General features: G+C 40.1%; 2 protein-coding genes across 3 annotated transcripts; one reads left to right on the forward strand and one right to left on the reverse strand.

Moving 5' to 3' along the window:
* The first annotated feature begins 8 nt into the window (after nucleotides 1-8).
* Nucleotides 9-3,778, forward strand: LOC108104834 (cyclin-dependent kinase inhibitor 1). The gene is made up of 3 exons (XM_017211137.2): nucleotides 9-811; nucleotides 871-1,271; nucleotides 2,567-3,778. Exons 1-3 carry the CDS (start codon nucleotides 648-650, stop codon nucleotides 2,731-2,733), a joined length of 732 nt encoding a protein of 243 aa, XP_017066626.1. The 5' UTR covers nucleotides 9-647; the 3' UTR covers nucleotides 2,734-3,778.
* On the reverse strand, nucleotides 3,401-27,999 carry LOC108104833 (myosin light chain kinase, smooth muscle). 2 transcript variants are annotated; one of them, XM_017211134.2, is made up of 10 exons: nucleotides 27,894-27,999; nucleotides 24,662-25,272; nucleotides 11,113-11,203; nucleotides 10,825-11,028; nucleotides 8,321-8,558; nucleotides 8,148-8,251; nucleotides 7,535-7,687; nucleotides 7,178-7,457; nucleotides 6,783-6,954; nucleotides 3,401-5,602 (listed from the first exon to the last, which is right to left on the reverse strand). In XM_017211134.2, the coding sequence occupies exons 2-10, from the start codon at nucleotides 24,693-24,695 to the stop codon at nucleotides 4,266-4,268; spliced, it is 2,613 nt and encodes an 870-aa protein (XP_017066623.1). In that variant the 5' UTR covers nucleotides 24,696-25,272; nucleotides 27,894-27,999; the 3' UTR covers nucleotides 3,401-4,265. The 2 variants fall into 2 exon arrangements, with proteins under 2 accessions (XP_017066623.1, XP_017066624.1); XM_017211135.2 differs by lacking the exon at nucleotides 27,894-27,999 and having other exon boundaries at nucleotides 24,662-26,929.
* Nucleotide 28,000: the final 1 nt, after the last annotated feature.

The following is a 28,000-nucleotide window of genomic DNA, read 5'->3' on the forward strand; positions in this document are numbered from 1 at the left end:
GTTTTATTTATCATTTATTCGTTTTCCCGAGTTCGTCGAGAGAGGTTCGCTTCGATCGGTAGCGCTATATCTTAAAACCCAGTGCGCAGTGCGCTTAATACCCGAAAAAGTCAACAAACATCACTCTTACAACGACTGCAAGTTGTATAAATAAACATAACACTAATAGTGCTGCCACAGGGCATTCATCCAATAGAGAACTCCAAATACAGACACAAACGTTTAGTTTTGTGAGTGGAATTGCAGTGTAGTGTGCAAAGATCACCAAACCAAAAACCACAACCAAGTGCTATTAAACCAAGGCTTTTGTTTATAAATATCTTATAAACAATTGCAGTGTGAAATTTCACTTTTGAAGGCAACAAAACGCAAAAGAAGGTGCCACAAAACGCACACACAGAAGCACTCGCTGTCACACACACACACCGACACACGCTCTCGTGTGGAGACCGTGATTTGTATTTGTGTGGAGACTGCCGTTCTCTCGCTCTCTTTTGGGGCTGCCCGAAAACAAAGTTTTGGCGCCAAAAGTTTGACAGTTCGCTTTGGCGTGTGATTCGCAAACAAGTGGCGAGAAAACTGCGTCCCAAAACAGACTAGAAAAACATTAGAGAATCTTCGAAACAGATATACCCCACTATATCAACATGGTCAGTGCCCGAGTTCTAAATCCTGTGATGCTCAGTGAGTTCTGCAAGATGAGCAGCAGTCCGGCGGTGAGTCGCAATTTGCCTTGCGGTCGCCAGTTGAATCGCATCAAGCGTGACCTTTTCGGTAGCTCCAAATCCGCCGAGGGTACAGCCAACAAAACGTGAGTTTCTAAAATAACTTCGGTTTTTTAACAAAAAGCTAATAATATAATTATTATAGACCCTTCAATGCTGAACTGGAGCGCCATCAGGAATTGGCAACGCAAAAGTGGGGATTCGACTTCCGCGCCGGCTGCCCTTTGCCCGAGAAATCCTCCTTTATTTGGGAGCGAGTTAGCTTCCAGGAGTCAAGCTTCGCACCGGAGATGTACACCCTTACCCGGGCCGCCCACGTTCGTCCATCCACGGAGAGCAGCCCCAGCGATATGGACATTTTGGTCAACCAGCGCTCCGAACGCGAAAACTTTGGCTCCAGCCTAGTAAACTCCTCGATGGAGTCCAACACGGATAATGACTCCTGCTACGACTCCCAAGAGGAGTCGCTAACAACGCGATTCACCTCTTCCAACATGGCCAGTACCTCCTCTATAGTCCTGCGCAAACGACAGCCAAAAATCACAGGTGAGTTTTGCCCCGGGGGTTGATTATACACCATTATACAATATCTTGACCAGCGAAGCTTGACGGTTCCCATAGTTAGGCTTCATTGCACATCGGTAGACGTTACAAATTGGTTTCCCATAGCTTTTAGTTCTTGTCCTGTTTTAGTTTTGTTTATTTTTAGTTCTCAGAAGGAAATGCAGGGAGTTTCTAGCTAATCTTTAACTTAAATGAAACACTCGTTTGGGATTGAATAGGGAACTGCCTTAGGATAGGTATACAATTTAATGAAGTTGAATGGTCAATCCAAACCGCCAAGTAATTATGTTCACGTTAGTAAAATTCCAAATGGGGTTGTTCGATTGGTTTCCCTTATTGTTTAAGTCCACTCCTTCAGACTGTTCTGTTTATTTTCATTTCCCAGGGACCACGAACCTTAGAGTAGTGGGCGTTTCTCGTGGAACTTAAACCCAAATTATAGCAATTAGCAAATGCTTTGTGGGAGATTTATTTTAGTCCGAAAGGGTTAGTCAAAGCTGACTGCAGCTGTTTCAGCTCTTCATCTCCCAAACGATTCTGATCTGATCCATGGCTACGCGGGGGTTGGTTTCCAGAGCGATCGCATGCGGGCTGGCTGGCTGCATCTATAAATGCCAACAGCTGTGACTCCGCTTTGTCTATGGGCTGACCTCATTATAGAAAACGAAAGAGAGAGAGGTCTGGGGATCGGCTTTCAATGCACCACCATCCAGAGTCCGTGGCCTTATCAAACCTCCCTTTGATTGCTTTGTACTCGGCGTTTTTTTTTTATTATATATGCCACTCGCACATGCATGTGTAATTATAATCGTAAAAAGTGTCTGTTCGGGGCATTATAAATGCACCCGCATCGGGTGGCCAGTTGGGAAGCCCTTGAATCCCCTAAAGCCTCGACTCGCTTTACTTCAGATGTACTTTTTACTACTTTGGCCAGTAAGCTAGAGCGCTTAATTTATGCAGCTATGCAGCAGCAGCACCACCACTCTTGCTTTCACTGGACTACCTGAAAAACCGGCTGAAGACCGACTGTCTGGATGCCGTCTGGCATCCCCCTGTGTGGATGTGCAACCCTCTGTAGGGAACTGCTGCCAGCCACGTGCCACAATCTGAAAATCTACCCGAATCCGAAATCAAAATGTGCAAAAACAGGCGGCGCCTGCTGTTTAGGGATCAATGACTTGTAAACAGGGACAACCGGAAATGCAGCAGCTGACTTTGATTTGGCAATAACACGTATCACGTAATAATAATTAAAAATTTCTCTCTTCTGTTTGCAGAATTCATGAAGGAACGCAAGCGTCTGGCTCAGGCACCCAAGAAACTATCGCCCGCAAAGCGCCTGCGCACCAGCTCTCCCAGTTCATCTGCCAGTTCCAGCTCCAGCGGAGGATTCGGCTTGGGGACGCATTTTGGTGCGATGTTGAAGCGCCCGCGCCACAATTAAAGGCGCCTGATTCGATGGCTAACCCACCGAATCGCAATTTGTAATTTTATATATAATTTTTTATAAGCCACTGCGATTGAGTAGTATTTCCTAATTTTTTTATTACGAACCTTTTTTATGCAGTGCAAGGGCGACAGTTGCGAATATTAATCGTTAGTCTTCAACTACTCGTAACCAGTAATTAGTTGTAAGCCAACCAGTAAGCTCGAGCTACATGAAACTTTTTAGATTTCTCTAGTGAGAAATGCCATAAACTAAGTGATTAGTTCTTAACAACAACCAACAACTATTGAACTAGAAGAGAGAGAGACCGCAAGCTAAATGGAATTAGTCTTAACTATCTTGAAGCCAACCGAAATTTAACCTTTATAACGATGGAATACTAACTTTACATAACTTTGTAAAATCCTAGCAAATTTCTCCGGCAACTTTTGCATTTGAAATTTGCCGGGTGAACAAAACTCATTCCTGTCCTCTGCCCTCCAACAGTTTACTCTGAAAGCTGAAACTCAGAGCAGAGCAGAATTGAATTTTGTCTTGCACTTTGGGGTCGCTAAAACGAAGCCTCAATAAGCCGGTTTTTGGCTCATTGCTGCCTTGTTTTTTCGACCTACTAACATTGTAACCAATTCGACCAGTGGAAAAACAAACAAAAAATTGGAATGTCTTTGAATTATTTTCGTCAATTTCTGCACGTTTGGATGCCATGATTATTTGCGCGGCCGCCGAATGCACACAAAATTGTCGCGCTCTCATTTCTTAACCCTAACCAGTGGTAAAAATGTCTTTTATGATTTGCTATGATCTCTGGGCAAATTATGAAAACAATTTTGCCTAAAACTATCATGTACAAAAACTAGATTACTATATTATACACATAGGCAGAGCCTATCCTTCATAATAACATACAAAGCATATATTTGTAAGGCCTAACTAAGAACAAAATCCAAAGTATTCTCCTAATATTTATATGTATAGATATTCTATGTTTAATTATATCATACGCAACACTCATACTTCAATAAACAAAACACAAAACACAAAACAACACCGAATGTTCTCTTTACAAAATACAAAATACAAAACACAAAAAATACCCAAAACCATCTGCATAAAATCATTTACATGTTTGTTTGTTATTAATTGACTCTAATCCTATCCATCGCTTTGGTTGTAGCCGTAGATTATTAAACAAATTTTGTACATTTTATAAGTTAATATTTGTTTTTCTGCAATAAATTGTTTTTGATTTTCTAGTTGGTAGTAAACATCGTGGTTTTTGTTTATTTTTATCAATGTAATTAAGAGATTATGGTGATTCGAAACCCAAATCAACGGAAAGCAATTGCATTTTCACTTTTATTCAATAATTTAATTTGATTTATTGCTTACATCAAGTTTATAAATATTAATTTGTTTGATTCGACGCTTTGTAGTTTTACCTATGTTCCATTTAGTTGATCTGTTCCCTACATACAAATATATATATATATATATCGGATATATACAGTGGACTCCTCTGAACTGGTCACCTACTTCCCCGCCGCCTTTTCCTCTAATTGGGCTTGAATGTGCCGAACGTTGTGGCCTCCACCATTGTGATTGTGCCGTTGGAAGAAGGCATTGATTGAGCTCATGGAACGGTACTCCAGATTGTCGCTGACATGCCAGTCCACGCTGATGCTCTGGTGACGACCCACCGGATTGCGGATGCGAGTCTCATTGTACTTCTCTAGCAGATGTAGCAGACAGTCCTTGGTGGTGTTAGCCGCCTCCTCCAGATTCACGGTTTGATGGGTGTCCGGCAGTCCCACAGGCACATCTCGACTCATCTGATTTATCCGGAATTTGGCACGGCGACTGCTGGCTGATTCGCTACTGGCGCTGGTAGAGATTGGGTTGCTGACGCTGTAGGGCAATTGGTTGCTGGTGCTGGAGGTGACTTGATTGCTGGAGCTTGTCGACGTGCTGCTGCTGGTGCTGCTGGAGAACACCTTCGAAGAGGTGGTGCTGGTTTTTTGTACATGCTGGCTGGTGATGCTCTTGGCATTGGAACTGCTCATGGTATGCACCGTGGACTTGCGCTGGGATTGCAAAAGCGACTTGCTTGTGGAACTGTTGCCATTGCTTAACTTGGGTGTCTCCTCGATAGACTGCTGTAATCTTACAGAGAGTGAACTGATCTTGGTCTTGCCCTGACCATCATCATAGCTGCTTTGGCTCTGAGAACTACTGCTAGCCTGGCTGAGCAATCCTCCTTTCGCAGTGGGCCGATTCCAGCTGCTGCTAGATGTGGTTTTGCTGGTCCACCTATTCCCTTCCTGACTGATCTCAGAGGTTTTGGTAGAAGTGCTACCAGAAGGAGCCACAGAAATGGAAGGAGCAGCAGGAGCTGGAGGATTAGGAGCTGCTCCACTACTACTACTACCGTTGTTGTTATTGGCATCCCCCAACTTGGTGTTGATCTCGGCCAGCATGAGCAGGTGATCGGATAGCTTCCGTATCTCATCCGCCAGATTAACACGTTCCCCGGAACTTCGACGACCCAGAAGGTAGGTGGTATCCGAGTTCCTACGATCAAAAGTGTGCAGGTAGCTCTTCATACTCCTCTGCTGCTGGGCGGTGGATTGGCTCCCGGAGAACTCATCGAAGTTCTCATTAAATAGGTGTTGCGGGGTGGGTGTAGCCGGACTGGAGGTGGTCACTGTTGGGAATAGTTTCTCCTTGGATTCATTTATTGGCGTGGCCACCGAATGTGGACTCTCGTTGTCCACACTGCGGGCTTCCTCTTCTTCATGCAGGTTGTCATCCTCACCTTGCTCGTCATCCGTCATAGTAGCAATCGATTCGCATGGCGAAGGTGAACAAACTGTAAATGGATCAGAGTCTTAGAAGGTATTTCTGGAAGATCTGTTACATAGAGGTTGTGGGGTTATTGCCAAAAGTAGTTTACAGACGGGTTAGAGTACATGAAATGGTTATATACACATATAGATCATGCTTATGAGTTCAGAGAGTTGTGTAAAATGGCTCTTATGAACTTTAAAAGGATTATTTTCTACAGAAAAGAAGCTATGTAAGTATTATTTAATACAAAAATTTAGCTTAAGAGCGGATTTATAAATGAACTATTTTTTTATTGCCAAAGAATAATATCTACAATTTTTTACACAAATCTATAAATTTTTTTACATTTCCCTTTTAATAACTTGAATTCTAAAGTAAGTAAGATCTTTGATTTCAAAGGGGCATTACAAGTTAAGAATGTTCCTAGGATTTATTATTGACTCGTAAAATTCTTAAAGTTTAATAGCAGATAAAAACTTTCTCCCTGACGGACATATCACAAATGAACATGAGACTGACTTTGGAATTTGACTGCGATCTCTGAGGATGATTTGTATTCTGAGCTGGATGTTGGGCTTACCTGGCTGGCAGACCAGAAACTGTGGCTATACGAGTACATATGTGTGTCGATCTAAACTTGAATTGGGAATGGGGATATATCTTTGGGGGATTTGGATATGGAATTGGGATTCGGGTAGATTGGTTTCTCATTTTGAAGAAACTACAGAGAAGTATCATTGTGCTAGAGTTTGAATTATAGTTTGGATATATTTTTTTCAGTAGTTGTTTTACTTTTTGTCAATGGCTGTCATTATCACAGTGTCAAAGTGGTTAATAGAACTGGTCATCCGCTACAAGGATGCCAGTCAGATATTGCTTAATCCTAGGGTTACTTAAACATAAACAACAGTTCTGGCTGGCAAGCTGGTCCTCCCTCATCCGGAAATATTTAGGATTTGATATTGACTAAGGAGATGGGGTTAACACAGTGAGACAGAGACAGAAAAAAGAAATAGAGACAGAGAGGGAGCTAGCCAGCTTGGTCCACATTCAAGTTAAGAACAACAATTAGTTTGACAAGTTAATCGTGTAATATACAGAGTTGATCCGGTTGCAGGATGCAGTTGGAGATGCGATGCGGATGCCTCATTTGCCGTGGATGAGGGCGTGACGGTCGCGTTGTCGCTGGGATCCGTACTCACCTCTAGAGGAGGAGAGGCTGTCCTGGGTCCTCCGGGGATGCGGGTAGCTCGTCTCGCTCAACGGTGCAATCACATTGCCTTCGACGTCGAACACGTACGGACTGTTCGGATGCGTCTCCCAGCGCACGATAAAGTTCTTTAGATTGTCCTTCGTGGCATCCAGCTCTTTGTCCTGCAAAAGGATAGCGATGCCAAGAGTACAATAAATATTCAATGGTTTAAAAAATATATCTACTAGTAGGATAGGCTTTATCTATAAAGATCTATGATCTATTTTAAGCAAAACCCCTTTATGTTTGGATACCAAATGTCTTTAAGCCTACGTAAATCTCTAGGAACTCGACACCCAGTCAGTTGTTTGTTTGTCTATCAGCTTCTCTGGCCCAATTACTCACCTCTAGTTCAGCGGCGCTGCAGAGCTTGGCCAGCTCCTCGTCCTGCTTGCTATCCTCCTGCTTGGACTGCTCCACTTCTACCTCCTCGTCTTCTTCGTCCTCGATGGTTTCCGTGGAGTCCTCGGAGGATTCCGAGGGAGCCGTCACCGGAGACACAGACTTCAGGCGCGACTTGGACGCCACGGTGGGCGACTTTGTGATGGGCGTGGCTGTGGCTGCGGTAGCCGGCCGCTGCTGAAGCCATTTGTGTTTCATGCACTCGGCGGCTGTCATCCGGGTACTAACGGGGGAAATGGAAATCCGGTGACGGGTTAGCAACCAGACTCTAATTAGGGGGAGAATCAAGACAAGACCCACCTCAGGTCCTTTGCCAGCAGCTTGGCTATGAAATCCAGACACTCGGGGGATATGCCATTAAAGCATTCATCCTCGAAATCGTATTTTGCAATGGTTACATTTGACATTGTTTCAATGTCGTTCTCGCCCATGAAAGGCGACAGTCCTGAGATGCTGTGTTTCCAACCGCATCATATGGGATTGTGGATATGACAGGGTGTGGATGTGTATCCGAGGTGTGGGAGAGTCAATAAACATGGAATGTAAAAGCAGCATAAGAAGAATAAATAAAAACACAAAAACCAACACTTAATTAACTAAATTAAATTCGCCAAGGAGTGAGCGAAGATACAACCGCCGCCGCCCCATTTGATTATCACATTTTTAGCTGGTACACATTTTTAATTGGTTTTCTCCCAAGCACCAACCCTTAAGATATGAGTGCGGGTCTTGATTAAATTTCTAATTGCTCGGGCCACAACATAAATGGTTCGAAAATATTGCCTTGGTTAAAATCAACATCTTTGAGGGTATTGGGTTATAATGTGTTGAATTCATGATAAGGATATTTTTAAATTATTTGATTCTCAACTTATTTTTAAAGGTGTTTCGATATATATTTAATAAAACTTACAGCACGTAGCATATAACACCGACACTCCACATATCAGTTCCATAGGATATGCAGTCAAAGTTAACAACTTCTGGCGCCACAAACTCTGGTGTGCCGAAGAGAACCTAAAGATATATTAAATTATAAATAAAAAATATAAATTTAAATAACATTTTTATTAAAGAGATGCTCACCCTAAGACGCTTATCTGGATCAAATTTACGTGCTAGTCCAAAGTCAATGATCTTAATGCGATTGCCCTTCTGCGTGAGTACCAGAATATTTTCGGGCTTCAGATCCAGATGGACTATGCCATTGCCATGGATGAAAGCCATGGCCTCACACACCTGGCGAATGAAGACACGGCAGACCCTTTCGGTAAGAACAAATTCATCGTCCACCACGCGATCGAAAAGCTCGCCACCTTCAATGCTGTGAAAATGAAAATATTCATTAAATTTTAAAACAGAAAAATGCAGGAAATTACAAAGCATAAACTTCAATAAAACACAAAACAAATCATGCAAACCAAGCACCAAACACAGAGTTATCGCCTTTCAATTAGTCTCTCCTCCTCGTTAACCATAGGTTTTAGCTTCGTTTTTTAGTTACCTTACCTGACCACCCACTCTAAACTAGTTATGTTATTTACAAGAGTATAGATTGCTCTGCCAGGACACGAAAATCAGATAATCCATGAACATCCATCCGCTCAAGTGACGGGCATCAACTAACATATAGCATACCGATTGGACTGGGAGTTGGAATTGGCGGGAATTATGTTCGGACATCTCATCCGAGATTTTCCTCAGGTGTCGACAATGCAATATATAAATCCCACCAATCCCTTCCACCATCAGTTGCTCTTGGAAAATGTTGACAAAAAATAGGAGAAAACCCGCAGTGAATTAGTTTTTCCCTGCTTTTTTTTTTTGATTGCTAGTTGATGCACTTCACCCCGAAATTGAGTAAATTAAAATTGCATGTGCATTTCATGTTTGAAATGGAATATTGTTATCCTGCTGGTGGACAATATCTGACTACTACGTATTTAACATAGTCAGAAATTGCTTGCTATGATTATCCAATTTGAGTTGGACGTTCTAATTGTTCTAATAGGAAAATATTCTAATTCTATGGAAAATATATCAATAACTTTGTAAAATTTTAAATTATTAATACCAAATCTTAACAAACGCAATTTAAAGTAATTTGTTTGTAAAAAATGTTTGTGACTTTAACCAATCCAATTGGCATTAATCAAAGAAAATATTGTGTTACGATCTAGTGCTCTTCTCTAGTTGGAAAACGACATTGCCGAAAATGTTGCATTCCCTAGTTGCCTATAACAATCCATTATCCAAATGAGATTCACTTTAAACAGCATTTCATTAAAATATGTGTCCGGTGAAAGGACCAACCGGCAAATCCTCTCAATTAAGAAAATCCAATGAAGCTTTCATCCCAAAGAGTTTCGTTTTGCCTGCCATGTGGAAAACAATTGCCGAAAATGCTTAAATATTTATGACGAAATGATGGCTGGATGCCATTTAAATCCTGTTAAAATACTACCACTTTGTTTGAGTTTGACATTTCCGTTTACTCCCTTTTGAAAGTGGCTTTTCCTCGATGAAAACTTAATAGTTGAAAAGCAGGATGGTTAAACAATTTTCCTTCCTTGCAGCTCATCTCAGTGCAAAAGTGCATGGAGGAATTTTGTTCTTTGGAAAATATGTTGGCCATAGTTGAACATTCTGTTATGAATATGCCAAGGAGAACTATGCCAGTCAACAATTAACTTTTCTTGGGTAGGAAAGCCAAAAACAAGAACAACAAGAGGGGGGTCTAGAACAACAGCACAAGTTGTCCAAACTGCAGTTTCCTTGTTTTGTTGAAAATTAATTTAAGTTGACAAAGTCTTTTGGGGGGCTTTGTCTTGGGGTCTATGAAAACGAAATTGTTGTCATGTTCCTTTTTTATTGTCCCACTGGGCGGACCAGAATGTGGGTCAAGGCCGTTGACTAATCAGTGGGCCAAAACACCTGCCTCTATCGTTTTTATGGGCCATTAGACCCTTAACCCATGCCAGCATTCATTTGCGAACAAAAGAGGCTGCGAAAAACTTTTGCGTGGCAAATAAAACTTGCTGTAAATTTTTATAAGTGTGCGAAGGGAGGGGGAAAACCTGTTGCTTAAGGTTTTTCTTTCCTTCTGACTTTGTGTGAGTGTGTTCTTTGTGTGTTTGGGTGTGGCAGAAAAGTTTACTAGTTTACGATAATGTGCGTACGTGTAAATCGCATTTTATGCACATTCCCACTGATTGCAAGATATTGTGTCCCCAGCAACAATGTGGCAAACAACAAAGGGGACAACAAACTTAACGGATAGTGGAATAGAGGGCTATAAATGTATTTATTAGGGTGAACCGGATTTGGAGACCAAAAAGTTATTAATGAAGGATTGAATTGATAAATATTGTAAATTTGTTATAGTAAACATCATGTTCTTTAATATAAATACAATCTAAGATCTGTATCTATAACTTTTGTGTCACCAAAAACCACCCACCCTAATATATATCTAAACAAGTATATATATAGAGAGAAATATAGAAAGGGAGTCACACCCACGAGACAGGGACAAGCAAAATCAACACATTCATTTGTATGGGCTTTGCGGCTCTTGATATCTTCCTTACAGTTCCAGGACGACGCACATCATTTTCTGATATTCGTATGCCGCGTACAATTGTATAATGAGGTGATGCTGCAATGAATTCATAATCTCCACCTCCCGCTCCACATTCCGCTTGTCCTCGCGCTTTGGTATCGGCACGAACTTGGCCGCCAGCTGCAGGCCATTCGTCTTGTCCTTGCACTTGTATACCGTACCGAATTTTCCCCTGTTTTGTGGGTTAAAATATTGATTAAATGTTGATTCCATACAAACGGGAATTATGGCGATCAATGTCGCAGGATTTACTCACCGGCCCACCTCACCCAGCACATCGTAAAGTTTATGGGCATCGACGTTGCGATTTATGGTCACATCGCGCATGGGAAACGCTGGTTCCAAAACTGCAAAATAGAAGAAAATTGTGGCTGTTAAGTTCGGACTATAAAGTAGTTTTGTAATAAGCTTTTTATTGATTAAGTTCATTGGAAATTGAAATATAAAACGTAGTAGTTTTCATCTTATTCTTAAACTTTGCGTTGCCCTAGACTTATGGCTTTAATAACTTATTTAGGGACATATATTATTAAAATCAAACCCTTTCTTTGTGCATTTTATTCTTCCTTCTTAGATATAAGCAACCTTGCAGTTTTTGTGTACTTTATTCTGCCATTTCATTAGTCCATAATTCCAATGCACTTCCCTTATCAACATATCAGCTGGCTGCCATAGAATGACAAGCCAAAGGTAGATTATATATGTGGTCGGAAATGTTTCGGTCTGATTAAGACTTCAGCTGTGTGATTTGATTAGATTTCCTGTTCCTGGACAGAAATAAAGAAGACCAAGTACTGCTTGGAGCTACATACACTGTGCAACATGGTTGAGAGTGCTCCTACGGCAATGGGGCATTTCAATCATTTCCATTGTCCAGAGACCAGTTCGGAGTGCATTTAATATCGGCTATTATGGGCCCCAATCCTTCTCTCCATCGACTGCTCAACAACAGTTTGTGCTTGTCACATATTTTGCAGGACATATTGCACACAAGTTTTCCTAGTTGTTGTATTCAGAGGAAACCCTTTTCAGGACTTGATTCGTTGCTGCTCTCGTTTGCCGTTGTATGTACGTCTACAAGTTGCCAAACAAATAAAACTGACTTGATTCAATTGAATTTGTGCAACGCAACGATATGAAATGGGCACAACAACAGTGACGAGTGGGAATATTGTGACAAATATGGTTTTACTTGTATGTTTTCCTTTTTTTTTTTTGGCCAATGGGTTTTCCGTGGCCCTCTGCGTGTGGTCACCAAACTGTGCTCGATTTTTCATATTTTTTCCATTACGCACAAGAGCTTCAACTTGACATTCGACCACAATAATCCCTGGAGAATTTGTGGGAGGCATAAAAAGAGTTGCTTTTCAAAAATTTGCAATTGGAATTATTGATAACCTGGCAAAGGTTTATGGTAAAAGTTGAGAAAAGTCAGTCAGTCGGTCTCTGTAATGGCTTAACCCATTGAAGGCTAAAGAAACATCGTTAAATCGTTAACCTACAAATAAAATAGAATAATCCCCAAATTTGTATCACAATATTTTCTTGGCTTTATCCAGCTGTACTTAACGGTGGCATTTAAGGGGTTAAGTTGTTAGCAAGCGCCTATGAATTGATGTCATCTGCGTGGCAGCTGTCCCATTAATATGTAAATGGCGCACATAAGTATGCTACGGAAAACACGATAAATCTTTAAAATCAAAGGCAAGGCAAAGAAGCAAAGGCAAAGACTTTTCCCAAAACGAGAGAGGGGGTGTGGGGCCTAGCTGGAGGAGAAGGCGGTGGTAGTGGCACAAACTTGGCAAATTCAAAGTGAAAGTTGAGCTTCTACAGTGAATAGAAATGGAGGCTGTGAGAGCGTTTTCTTTGCTATTTGTGTGCAGTGAGGCACTTGTACATATATACATACATAAATATATATATATGCAAGCATTTTCTGCGATTGCCGAGACTTGACGCCTCACCCACAACCACGCCCTTCCTCTTGGCCATATCTCGTTTAAACGGTTTTTGGCGCAAATTCATGCAGCGTCTGAGTAAGTGAGTGAGTGAGTGAATGCATGTGTGAGTGCAGTTGAGTGCACTCTGCCAATAATGCGCACAATTTAAGTTTCGGCAAACATGCCCAAACACTTGCATTAGAGAAGAAAATTGAAGAGGGTCTTCTTTCAATTGAATGGAAGTTTTTGGTGAAAAGTTGCCAACTTCTCGGCCCCATAACTCATAATTCAAAAGACACAAAAGTGGAATCGAAAAGGGGCGAACAGATTCCAGATATTTCATCGCTCATAAAACTTCAACATGAACGCAGACAGGCTTACATTATGCACAAACGTTCACTCAAACTCTTCTTGGGACTTAAAAAAATTGTTTGTATATAATATTTGTGATGGAAATTAGAATGAAATTATTGACTTTTCTGGTGATTTTCATTGTTAAGGCAATTAACACAATACATGTTCTTTTCGGACAGTTATGAGTAACAAAATTTATTTTTAAGATCAAATGTAATGGTACATTGCAAGCCCCTCAAGAAATCATATTTCTCACTCCAAAAAATGGTTAAGTTTTTAAAAAATTTATAAGAATTAAGTAAGATTCTCTTTTCTAAAAGAATATATATTGCCATAAAAGACTCATATTTCTTTAAGTGTACTCATATTCATACTCAACATGGATGTGAGGGGGCGGCAGGTAGCTCCCATTCATTTCCTGGTTCGAGCTCATGAATAAATGAATTTATATCGACTCTGCTTGGCATTTGCACTGCACCGCTTATCCAAAGGGAAAATCCAAGGGTTTGGATTGTAAGGGGGCTAAGGGGTCGGGATATGCCCATATGCTCTGGCTAGACGGTGGGCGTTGGGCTGACGACCCCAATGCACAAACCAAATGCAATCGAAATTGGACTTGAGTCGTTTGAAGTGTTTTCGTAAATCAATTTCAGTTCCATTAAGCTGCAAGATGTGCATATAATATACGGTTTTTATTTCTGTGAGAGGAAAAGGGGGGGAACTGCAGTGAAAATATTGATGTACAAGGAATCTGATTTACGTATACGTACTTGCAGTTTTTTACTCAGTTGTTTATCTTTTTTTTTATTATGTTTTTATTGATTTCTTTCTGGTTATTTACTAGTTATGTTCTGGTGATTGGTGGTTACTATTAAAGCTTGCCAATACTTTACATTAAAGACTTTTAACTATCAGAACTATCCGCTTTTTATCCACTTATAATAATCCAACATACATTAGTTATATAATAATCAGTTGGCTGTTAAATGGCGTTCGTCTGAAGTTTGAATTTCTGTGTCAGACATCACTTATTCTGAAGTACTTTTTTCCAACGTCTATGTTATATCCTCTCACCATCTCTTTCACTCTTTGGATACCAGTCTCATTCGTCCTTTCGGGTCAATGTGTGTGTGTGTGGGCTGCGTTCAAAAGTGCAACTCGTTGCAAATTCAATTGAAAAAAACTTTATAAAGTTAATTTATGCACAATATCAATAAAAATGGCTGTGCGGGAGTCGGAGATACTATATTTGCACTTCTCATTCAATAGAGTGCCATTGGAGCAAACTTGATGCAAATGGCGAACGATTTTTTTTGCCAACGATGGCAATTTTTTCTGATATGAAAATCAGCAAATTTTTCTTTGATTTGCCTTTGCTCTTTTCGGTCGTCAAGGATCTGCTAGGATAACCCACCCGCAGCTCATTTTGGCAACTGTTGCCAGGATTGCCTTGACTTTCAGATTAAAAAGTATATATATATATATATATATATATATATATAAAAGCCAAACGAACCAAAAATCTACGACGGAAGCAAGAAATGTTTTTCCCTCCGACTTTTCCGGCCATCGATTTGATGCTGCAATTTGTTGCTGTCATAAAAATTGTGTAATGTGCTTAATGAAATTTTTTTAATAACACAATTTAAGGGCACGTGAGTTTTAGCAGTGGAAAATGTGTTGTACAACAAATGCAAACTGTTGCACATCAAACGATGGATGTCAATGTGCCACACATTACATGGCCACAAAAGGGGCGGCAAAAAAATAAGCACAAGCCAGACGACGGCATTTTAATATATAAACCAAAGTTACGCAAAACACGAGAGAGAGTCTTGCCGGCACTTCCTCATTGTTTATATTCGCTTTTAATAACACTTTTTTACGCGACCAAAGCAATCCTCACAAAGTATGCCACGTATTTAATGGCAAGGCCAGACGGGAAAACGCATATAAGTAATACATTTTATACGTTTTATGCTGGCGGAAAGACAGGAAGTTAGAGCAAAGATCGCACGACTTTATGCTATTTGTTTGCCCAGCTAAAACAGTTGCTAAATTCAAAGCAAAGAAGATTTTAGTCTCACTATTATAAACTTTGAATTTTTGTAATTCTTTGCTTTTGGCTTGCGAGCAAACAACTTGGAATAAAGCTTTAAGTTTAAATTTCTCCTTAAATTTTAAGCAGCTTACAAAATTGTGCTACTGTTTTTTGTTGAGGTATTAAAATTATCACTTTATTTTCTGTATTATTATGGTTATTTTGCATCTCATTAGCATATAAATTAAGTAATAAATCAAACTATCTTCTGTATTGAGTAAAAGGAGCAAAAGAAGGAGCCCTTCATTTACCTTCTCCATATAATGAAAACTTAAATTCAAAATCCCTTTTTGTTTATTTTATCTTTGAACTTGCAGGCAAACGAAATCAGATTTTAGTCGAAATTAAAGTGAAATGAATGTGTTATTTGGCAAAGTTTGATTTTGATTTAGTACGTGTTTCTATAGCAGATTTTCTTTCTATTTTCGACCTGGCTACAAATTTTACATAGTTGATGACGTTGTGCTAACTGATGGCAAAAACTGTTGCAATGTGCGAGAAGCAGTCGTAGTAGTTGTAGATATTTTCCTTGTTATTGTTGCTGCTGATGACGATGCTGCGGGATGTCTGTGCATTTTAATCAGCCTAAGTGCCTGGGAAATACCATGGAAGGAATGAGAATGGAATGGTATGGCAGAACCATGGCTGAAAGTGTGTGGTGGGAGAATTAAAAAATGGCAAAAGTTTGCCTCGACTGTGAGATTGCGGTGCCATTTCAAATTGGTTATTACAGCGACTTTCCACACACACACACTCGTACATTGCCTTCATCAAATGGTCATGCATAAATGCAAAGGAAAATGAGAGGGCTAAGAGTATTCACACTTATTGTTAGCCTGAGTATAATGCCAGGTCTAATCCGGATGGCATATTCTGATGCGCAACTTCAAAGATAGAGATTATGCAACATTTTATGGGTTTTTTCTGTAATACATCAAACTATAAATCGTATGTCATTTTGAAGTAATAATATGGATTATCTAACTTATATTTACTTATGCCTTTTAAAGTTTTTTTTAGCTTAGGGCAAGATTTAAGTCCCTAGAACCCAGTGATCCTTGTCAGTTCTGATCTGATTAGACAATTTGGGTCACAATTTATTTCTCTCAATCCAATGGGCACGTTAGATGTGCTAAATGTTCGCCGATAACGAATTCAATAAATGATAAATGACAAGTGAAACTTGCGGAATTAAGCCCTCGTTTTTTGTTTTTTAAACAAATGCTTTTGGGCCAGCGAACAGGGGACAGATGACAGGAGACCAATCAATACCATGTATCCATTTATTCTCCATACAAAGATATATATATATATATATATATTCATATTAATCCTCGTGCATATCTATATCGAATGTTTCGGCAGTATCTCAACAACGGCAATTCATCTTCATCATTTTTTTCCTGCACGCCAAGCGTAAATCCGCTGCGACAACGCCCCTGTTTTTTCACTTTTTTTTTTTATTTTTGCATGTGCGGAAAGCGAAAGAAAAATGAAAATCGTTATGGAAAAATGAAAAGTAATAATCAGTGCGGGTGTGTGGGTAAATGGGGACCTTGAGCATTTCCCCGAGAACTGACATAAAGCTCTTGCCCCTCTAATGCAGTGCAAAGTATTTTTACACATTTTCCCCTACTTTTTATGCCACGACAATTTCCAGTTTATGCTGCATACTTCTGCGGCACACTTTAATTGGGCAATTGCCATTCAAAATTTATGCCAAACTCTCTGACGAAGCGGTTCTCTGACGCTTTTGGCTCCTTCTCGTTGCCAATTTGCTCGGTGATGCAATTTTATTTTATTTCATTTAATTTTCTCCAGCTCTCTTACCAGCTTTGTGACAATGAAATTAGCATTAGAAATTTGTATGCATGTGTCGTGCTTCTCTTCGTTATTCTTTTTTTTTTTGTTCATCCCATTACCAGTCTCATTCAATTGGAATTTTCATTTCAGCTTATTTCGCTTTTAATTTAGTCATTTGTGTGAGGGCTAAGGGCTAAGCGAGTTATTCCAAAATATTGGTCCCATCGAACATCACACATACGCCGTGTGTGACATTGGGGGTCTCTCTCGCATTTCTTGAATCGCTTTGTTGCGCTCTACCGAAAAGGGGTTTTTCACCCCCACACTCTTTGGCTATCCCTTTACACATTCATTACGCTGGCTTTTGTGGGCACACACATAATCTCCGGCTGGCTGTATGGGTGAGCTTTTCGCGCTTATAATCAACGTCGCCATTCGAGCAGCGTATATATGTGTGGGAATTTTTGCATTCTGTTTTTCTCGCTTTTAATCACCGAAAGTTGAGCAGCCGTGTGAAAATGCTTTAAGGCCACTGCAGCAGTGCTTAATTTAAAAGTGCCCCTAAAAATGCTGCCCTCTGCAGAAAATGCCTGCTAATTGATCGATGTGAGCACAGCAATTTCAAGGCAATTCCAAAGTTCAACAATGGGGCCAAAAGGAGAGAGACAACGGATGGAGACGACCACTGCAGACTGCAAAGATAAACACTGGCCCTGGAGTTTTCCCCTTCTACATCCCTCTTTTTTCTTGCCTTGTCATCAGCAGATTGAGGTTGGTGGTGGCTCAAAGGGCAGGGCGATTGGGGCTGGGCTAGTGGATAGGGGAAATTGCTGCAGCAACAGCCGCTTCTAAATGCAAAACAATTTCAAGCCAGACTAACGATGCACACCGCAATGAACTCATTAAAACTTTCTACCCAGTCTGCAACAAAATGGCATCAAAAGAGCGCGCTGCGCGATGAAAATTCAAAACTGTTAGATTGCTAAGCTCCCCGAATGTCTCAAATAGGAAAAGAAGCCGATGCATAGTCGTTGGCAACCGCAACTCAACGTTTAATTAATTTAATGAGCGACGTGAGGCAACCGCCGACACCTCGTGCCAGCGCTCATAAATGACTCTCAGCCCCTGGTTCCTGTCCCATTTTCCATTTGCCCTGCTGTTTATGGGTAACAGTTGTGGTTGGAATATTAGGTTTGGATTTTAGTATCATAAAAAATTGGAATTAAAAATATGAAAATAACTTTTAAATACAAGTTCCTGAAACTAAATTTATATAAGTAAAATTAGCTTAAAATAAAAGAAATAGAAAGCTGTTTAGCAGGCAAGAGGAACTAGTATTTTACCCACAACTGTAAAAACCTAGATATGGCATTTGCGTGGCAGGTGGGACTAGAGGGTCCAAAGCATCAGCTCAACTCGTTAGCGTAAAATCCTGGAAATTTTGTCAATGAACTAGCTATCCATGGCCGATACTGATGGCGGTTAGTGAGCGGACTGGTGCTTAGTTAATTATCGGCTCTCGATGGCCTCTCGTTCAGAGTGTATTAATTTATGAGTGCAACACAAAGGCCAGCGTCGCCGTCATTTGCAGAGCAGATGGGCTTCCAGTTTTTCCCCCGCGGGTATTTGGAAAATGTTTTGGCAATTCGCGTTGAATTTAAGGAATTTACAGTGTGCATTCCACAAATGAAAATCCCTTTGACCGCAAATACTTTAAAAACTCAGACCAAAACAGCTGCCAAAACAAATGAATTAAAAGAAACGGGAAGAGGCAGCCATTGTAAGAGATATATTTGCAAGCAGATATATATATATATATTTTTGGGGTATTTTCTATATCTTTTTCTGTCTGACTGGCAGTGTGTGTAGGCCATTGGTCGCATAAATCAAAGACGAAGAGAGAAGTCGGCGGCTGCTTCGAAAAACCCAAAGGGGGAATTGCAAATATGCCGAGCTGTGTGCGAACACATATTTGCACTCAAATCGAATTGCATTTGTTTGGGGGCATAATTGAATAACAACTGCAAATTGCAGAGTGCACAAAGCGGGCTAAAAATGCCGCCATGCCAACCGGAAGTGGAAGTGCCGCTTACACTTGTCTGATATACAGACGTATCTATGTATAGGAAGGCGTGTGCCTGCCCATAAATAATTTGCCAGCTCTGTGAATTAGTTGCGGCATCAGCAAGATAAATCAATTAACGCGCAACAAACAAAACAATTAATCAAGATGCAGGTTTTTAGTGCCAAACGGTTTGGTTTTGGATCGGAATCGGAATCGGTATCGGGCATTGGATTGGGAGTAACGGCGAGGTAATTGAAAGGTCATCGATTCAATGACGGCCACATGGTGCATGTTCGCACGCGCTTCTGCCAACAATTTGTTAAAATTTAACGCTTTATTTACTGCCCGACTGTCTCTACTGGAGTCCTCCCTCATGCACAGAGAGAAAGTCTAGATGATATTGATTTCTTCTCATTATTATTCGTTTTACTTTTCCAAAACGGACATTTTGCAGTATTGCGGTAATGTTCCTATGCCTTTTTTCTCAGTGTACTTAGTATGTTTTTTGTTCCACATCCTCAATGTGCTGACACGTAGAACGGCAAAGGCAACGGACCTGTTCCTGCACAATGTATCTGTATCTGCAGTTGTATCTGTGTCCTGGCTGAGCGACAGTTTGACATCTCTAAATAAAGTTTGCACTTGCAAGCTACGTGGGCACAACCCACACACTCATACGAACACCTACACAAGCACACACCCTCTCACCAAGCAAACACGCACACACACTGATGACCGGAAAGATAGACACCCACAGTGGCACGTTTGACAATTTAATGGTGTTGAGGTTATTTATACAATACGCTCGCTGCAAGTCCTCAAATATTCAGTGACCGGCAGCCAATGACGTGTCCGGCAGTTGGTCAAAGTACCAGTTTTATGGCTTAAAATAGTCAGTTTAACTTAGGGCCAAGCAGATGGAACGCATCAGAAACTTACGCTAGCTGAATTTTAATTTGGTAATTTTGAAGTGATTTAGATGGTGGCAATCTGCTATAGTTTTTGGATCTGTATAATATAGTTATAGTTTTATCACCTACTTTAGAATGAATCATTTAGTCAGTCAATAATTATTTTTCTTCTGATAAGATAGCTGCCTTTAGTACAAGTAAGGAACCCTTATCATATCCATGAACACCCATGTTTCCAGAATTTCATAGAAATTCGAACAAAAATTGAAAAATAAAGGAAAGAAAAAGCTTAAGCCCTCTTTATAAATAACCTTCAGGGTAATATTGCCTTCCCTACATCTCTTTTACTCTACAAACTAGATCACTATTTGAGCATTACTTAAAGCTCATTTGGGACCTTAACCTCATTCACAAATTATTCCCAGCAAGTGGCTGAGCCAAGTTCCAATTGCATTTCAGTCACTCCCCAAAGGATGTCGATTGACAAGACAGCTTCCGACATGGCAACGGGATCCAAAGTGCCTCATCAGTCTTTGGCTGAAAGATACTCGTTCGCAGAGTACTCACAGTTGAAGTATCTCGGTTGCAGCTAACCAACGCATTACTCTTGGCCGTTACTGTTTATGGGCTTTAATTTAATTTCTGTCCGAATGGGAAAAGCGCTCTGAATTAACGATCTGTTTGGCCACATAAAGGCGATTACCCAGGGCAGATACGCGGATGCATTAAGTTGGGATTGGGCGAAACACTCGTCGAGTTATGGCCTTTTAAATACCAGTTGTTGGTCAGGCCAACAATTAAATATCAAAATAATCCCGAGTAATTCGGTAACATTGTGTGAAACATGATGAAAACTAAAGAGCCATGATACGCATGATAACCAACCTTTGATTAGCATTGGGATTGGGACTGGGTTAGGGATATTTTGTGCTTTGTGACGAGTTGACTATATAACGAATGTCCTCCTAGTGGAATTAAGTTGCGACCCATAAATCAGCAAACATGGGAAATTACAAAACGAAAATGATGTTGACTACGTGGAATGCAAATGAAATGACCTGCATGACATGCAAAGGCGGAATGCAAGGCTGCTAATAAATAAAAACATACGAGGCATTCGGGGGCAACCGACAGCAAGAGAGAGAGAGAGAGATGGCATTTACATAATTTTGATTATTTTCGCTGGATGAGAGCAGTAGTAGTAGTAGTAGTAGTAGTTGTAGTGTCCTTAGCCCAAATAACATTTGCAGTTTGGCATTTGGGTTTGGTTTTTGAGGGCTTGTTTTCGATTGTGGTCCTGAAACTGGCCTGAAACTGTTTGGCATTATGGAAATTTCCGTTTTGTCATTTTGGGGCGCGAAGTGTCTACATGCAAATTGAGTTGCAACAAGCAGATCCCCCTCCACTCTCAACTCCAATCGACGGCAGTTGTTTTTGTTTGTTTGTTTAGTTTTGCATTTGGCAAATGCAATCTTAACAGGGCTTCCTGGTCGTCTGTATGTCTATCTGTCCTGCCGTCTCTCTGCCAATACATTAAATTGCAATTTTAATTTGTTTAGCATGCGGCATTGCTGTTCCTGCATCTGCACCACATGGCGTATGCGTTATAATCACACAAACTCGAACATACATATGCACTCACTCCGTACGGCCCTGTCTGCATTTTTAATACTGCCATTCCACCTGCAGCTGTGCCCCAGACAAACTGCCAGAGATACTTTCGCATTAAAAATTTAAACAACATTGCAGGCAAAGCGGCGGAAACAAAAATGGATTTTTGGACATGTTTTCCAAACAGCGCACATTTTAAGCTGCTCCATTCGATGTGATTCTCACAATCGGTTTCGGATTTTTTGTTTGCTAAAATTCCTTGGGGGCTGTATTAAATATTCTATAAATTGTTATAATCCCCCAGATATATGCAAATTAAATGTCTTTTAATTTAGCTTCGACCAGACGGGTTAATAAATATTCCCTTTTAGTCGTCGTCGCTGTGGAGGCAAAACATAAATTCTGAAATTTTGGTTAAAGGCCAAGAGCCACAGAGAAACATAACAAAGTATCTTGGGGATATAATTGAGGCGTAGCCAAATATCGAGCTGAAGAAATCAGGAAACGTTAAATATTTACATAATTACTTGACAACCGAATAAACGATCTAGTTCTGGCCAAATCTCATTGAAAAAACCGAGCGCACACATAGTAGAGTACAGAGACCCCGCGATGAGGCAGAGTCGAGGAATTTGCAACGTCAACTGAAGTGAATATCAACGAACGACCTTCAACATGAAATGCGACGTAAAATAAATTTATCTCAATTATATATAAGCAAACTAGATCTATATATACGAGTACATATATATATTCACGTCCGTTTCTCTAGAGGGAAAATCGGACGGATTCGTGTTCGAGGGGGGTGGGGGCGAGTAACTTTTAAAACGGCCAGTGAGAGATTCTTTCGGTTTTGCCTGTTTGCTTTACATTCACCTTGGCAGCACAGTACGAAAAGTCCAAAGCAAAATACAAATTTATTTTTGAATATTTTCGGTTAGCAGCGGCGTAAAAAAGATATGAGAAATGTTTCCCACCCACTGAGGGTTCTCTTTAAGATGAACATGTCATAAATGTTTTAAGAACTATAAATGAAATATTAGGAAATATTTAATAAAGATTTTTGTTACCCACTCTAACACAATCGTAATAATCATTTTTATGGATAATTTTGTTAAATATTTATCTAAGATTTTAAGAAGAAAAGAAGAAAAAGTGATATTGCCCGGCTATTTAGCAAAATACATTATCCATTACCTATAAATCTTCACTGTATGCTGCACAAAAATCTTCTTTATAAAGAAATATGTATATTTCCTTCATCTAATGACGCCACAATCAGGCGATGGCCAACATTTTTATGCAGATTTCTTGTTTAAATATTTACACAATATCGGCGTGCTTTCTCCGCCGCCTTTCAGTACAAACAATAAATGCTGAAAAAATTTATAAAAACGAACTACATTTAAAATATAATGAGACCAGCGGCTTGTTTGATTTATTTGCCTGGAGTTTGTGTAAACAAAAATTATATAGAAAACAATATATGGAAAAATATTTTGTATTAAAAATCCACGTGTTTGGTTTTCCCTGCGGCTTGGCAATTTCCGCTGTAAATGCTTTCATTTCCTCTCCGGTTAAAGTGTCTTTTTTCCGAAGATTTCCCTTAATTGGCCAGACAAGCTGGGCAAAGGAAATTGAGAAATCAGCTTATGGGCCATTAGTACATAATTCAGGTGAGACAAGCCCAAGATTCACCTGTACGCAACACACACACAGGAAAGTGAGAATTGAGCGGGAAAAAGAAAAGGTTGGCCAATCGGTCAGGTTGCCACCTTTGCCGCAGGTAGACAAGTATTTCCGTTTGTTGTTATTTGCCAATTTGGGGAAGGAAAAACTGCCTGGCAAAACGAGACGTGTAACCCTTTTTTTTCGCCTGGATTGGATGGCACTAAATCAGGAGGACTCTGTGGGTGCTTTTCCTTCTGCCTCCTCGTGTTACGCGTTCTTTCTTTTTTGGTTTTGTGCCGTTCTGGGTTCTTTTCATTTTTGGAATTGCCCGACGCTCGACATTTTTCATCCTACGAGGATTTTTCCCCAACCCTTAACCATTTCCTGCTGGCCCAACTACTACTTGACACTTCCGTTTTCCCTTTGGAAGTTTGGGGCCTTCGACTTGCCTTTGTCTTTTGGCTGTCTAAACCACTTTGCTCTAACGTTCATCGGGTGTGACATTTATCCTTCATCGTCTGCGCTTCCTTTTCTCCTTTTTTTGTCTTTCATTTCAGCTTTAATGTGGAAAAAAGAATTTATATATATATAAATTTGGTCCTCTTTTGTTTTATGCGTGAAATTTATTGTTTCTGACAATGGAAACGGCGTCGCAAATGTTTCCTGATCACAGTGCGCCTTATCTGGGCTCCCCCTTTCGGTTTTTTTTTTGGGCACGCCCCCACTTTTCCGCTTTTCCAACAGTCATGGCCGTATTTTATTGAAATTCATGTATTTTTAAAAGCCCACTGCCCCTGGGATGCGGCTCTAAATCGTTTAAGCATTTGTTTCCACCATTCACAGCTTGATTTCGCCAGATCCATTTTGCAGTTGTGTTCGGTTTGTTTTTTATCTGTGCATAAAAGTTAATGTTTTGCATCGGCATCAGTATCATGGGCCGAAAATGTTTATTGTTTTGGCCCTTTATTAAAGCGTAGTTAAATGCTGATAACTTCAATGGCCGAAAAAGAATTTGTGAGGGTTCGAAAACAGCTGTTAAGCCCTGGATTTGTGTTGATTTGATTTGTCTATTTGCAGTTTGGCTTATGGGGGATTTTTTTTGTTGAAAAAATCAACGAATAAAAAGAGTTTTCAGTTTAATCTTTGGCAAGGAATATATATATATAATAATTACACTTTGCCAATTGAGACATTTTATCAGGACAACAATATATAGATAGATAACCGTCGACAATGACCCTTATCACTGGTGATACACAACACGTATACGCAGCGTTAACTGCTAAATTCGAGCCCTTATCGGAGGTGAATTTTTTTATTTGGTATTTTGCAGCAATTTGTAGACTTACCACCTTCCGGCTCTGAATCATCTATATAGATCATATTGCTGCGTCGCTTAACGCCGATTTCCCGCAAACGTTGACCCGTCGTGCAGCTGTCAGTTTCACCAAACTTTCCACCGAATTCTTTTCTCTTTGACGTTAGATGTTTTGTTTAGTATTTATTTATTTGTTTTTGTTTTTTTCAACAATATTTAATGGCATCTATAATTATTCATCACTCAACATTTTGCGTGTTAACTTCACTTCACTTATGGCACGATTTTTGAAAACTGTGTTGGTTTTGCGCACTTAAAAAATGGCACAAAAGAACGATTCTTTATTTATAGCTAGTCGGGGGCGCACCACGTTGCGTATGCTTGATTTTAAGCGCAAAATTCAATCGCCAGCGCCACTATTTTGCTATTGTGTCATCGCGAGCGAGCGTTTTGCCTCAAACTGTTTTGGCCTGGCCGCACATTATTTGATTTGAGCTGTTTTCGTTGCCGTTTCTGCTGTTTCTGCCTTTTGCCAATGCGGCGTATGTGTGTTCCTTTGTGGTTATAAATGTTCTTTTGGCTGATAACTGCCGCGCACTGAGAGAAAAGTGTTCGATCGACTCTCTTCACGTATACGTATATCTATAAATAAACAAACACATGCACAAATATAGGGGGCAAACCTCAACTGCACACATACATATATATGTTCCTATGTATGTATGGACTCCTATTTGTATTGGCGTTTGTCTGTTTCGTTTCGTATAAAAATAAATTGCAGAGCAATTTGTATGCTTCGCTCTTTTTTGGCTTGTCGCTCATTTTGCGGCTTGTTTTTGTACGCGAATGAAATTATTTTGCCTGTTGTCGTTTAGCACATTTTCTACAATTTTCCGATTTTCTTTTTGGCAATAGAACAACACAAATTCGACATTAGTCTGGGTATATATATATATATCTGTACTATATATACTTGTATATGGCTGCTTCCTATTCCCAGTTTGTCACTTTTTCGCAACTTGTTGCCGTCTCAAAAGCCCTGTGGTCTTGTCTACTTTTGGCTGACTAAATTCTTGGCCATATTCATTTTAAACAAATTATCTGAGAAATCTTATCTCATGGAATTTCCAAGAGTATGATTGCATCAAGATAGCACCAAATCATTGTTACGATTGCTATAAATATTGATTTGTGGAAATCAAAATGATTTATCAAGTGTAATGATATTTATTGGGCATTGTAAGAGCATTCCGCATTGCTGAGTTCTTTTCTAAAATTGAAAATTATTCCCTCAAAACTATAAACTTAAATAATTTCCGCACTTATGTTTATTTATAGCAGCGTAATAAACCCAACAAGAAATCACTGGCATTCCAATATCAAGGCATCTTAGCCAACAAATTAGTTGGCATTCCATAATCCCTGGCATCCCACAGTCTCTTGGCAAATCGCTCATTAAACATTCCCGAAACAAGTGCATAAATTCCTAATATATCTTTTAGAAGTGTGAACTATAAATAATGGCAAAGCGGGCAATTATCTAGCCTCGTTATTAAATTACGCTCGTCTATATTTATATGGGTTACCGGTGCTTGGAGTCCCCGTCTGCCCCGTAGCCCTAGACTCTGGTCATATCTTATCAAACGGAAGAAAGCCTAATGGCCGGACACGACGACAGCGACAATGGGGGAATCATGCGTCATGGTCATATATGAAGTTAAATATAAACTTACACAGTGGGAAATGTATCTTTGGAATGGGAGGAAACTTAGTACTTAAGGGTAATATTATGCTTACTATTCTGACATTTAAAACTATCAACAAGTTAGCTTAGACTAAAAAAATGTCCCAAGTAAATTCCTATTTTATTCAAAAACCTAATAAAAATATAATCTTTTAAGAAATGAACTGAAAAAGTCCCCTTATTATGTTAAAATACATTTTTTCCTCTGTGTCTCTCATAGGCTCACTGTCTGTCTGTATAATTGGTCTCTGTATGAAACATGGCAGTGGGGTGGCTTAAATCACTTTAAGAGTGCCACCGAGTGGTCCGCTGAACGTTTGCCTTATAAACAATAACAACGGCTGAGCCGCAAGCGAACAAACCGAAGCCTTGGCCATAAAATTACGTATACGCGTTGTTGGCAGCTGCAGCCATAGAACATCCCATTTTCCACTCTCCCAGTTGGATCCACATATACGCTATATCCACTCAACTCCATTCCACTCCCAGCGATTCGGTCAGTCGCCTTCGCCAGCAGCAAAGGCAAAGGCAAATAAACAAAACGCCTGCCAGGTCGAGCCACTTGATGCGAACGTGCCCAGACAACGGTGTGTGGTTGGTAAACGTGTTCTCGGAACTCCTACAATCTCATACCCAAAGCCAATGGAATACCATACCCACATCCCATTCCTATCCCACGGATGACCACTCCGGCCAGCCGGACTTTAAAGTTTTCCGACCAGAGACCAAGGCAAACAGACTGGCTGCCGAACTAAGCTGCATTTTGATTTGCACACGGCCAAGTGACCAAGGGCTGTTGGCCAAAAATTGGTTTGGGGCCTACGAAATCTCCTGGCTTTCACGTCACGGGCTTCCGCCTTTGGCTGCGCTTTGAATAATGCAAATCCCTTAAATGCGCTAAACGCAGCTGGCGGTCGCTCCTTCTGATTTTTTCGCTTCGATCGAAAATTGCGACGACGGCGGCACGTTTTGTTTTAGATACTGCCCTTCCCTGGGGCTATGCTACTATCTTTTGGGGTAAGATTATGAAATTTGGAAAAAATAAGAATTTATTTAACATTCCACTGAAAATGCTTTTAAAATAAGCAAATAAATTACTTCAAATTTTAATAAGAAATGTCTGCCTTATTAATGTTTACCCAAAAAGGTAAAATCTTTCCAATCAAAAGAGAATAGAAAGTTCTTCATTTGACAAGGAAAACTTTTCACTACAATTTAGTTGATTTGTTGTTGTTTCGCTTGTCGTTGTCACTGCAGTTTATGTTGTTCCCTTTTGTTTTTGTGCCCGGGTTTGGTGTTGCTGTTTCCGTTTTCGCACTTTTCCGACCAGGTGAAAAGGCCGCTGTTATTGTGGAATGATGTTTTTACACCTTTGCAACTTCGGTAGGTTGTTTGGTGTTCACCAAATTGTTTAGATATCCCGACGCACCTATTTTTTTTGTTTCGGATGTTTCGCACTTCCATTTTTCATTTCATTCGTTTTTTTTTTCTTTTTCGGCTTGCGCCGTAAACTTTTCACCTTACAAATGTTTACATATCAATGCGAATTCCCGTTTTGTGTGATTTTTGGAAAATTGACAAATTCTGGCACTCGACACAACGCGTCGCTCATTGCAGGCGCAACTG

This window comes from Drosophila eugracilis, unplaced genomic scaffold, assembly GCF_018153835.1.
Source record: "Drosophila eugracilis isolate 14026-0451.02 unplaced genomic scaffold, ASM1815383v1 contig_1765, whole genome shotgun sequence".
NCBI lineage: Eukaryota > Metazoa > Arthropoda > Insecta > Diptera > Drosophilidae > Drosophila > Drosophila eugracilis.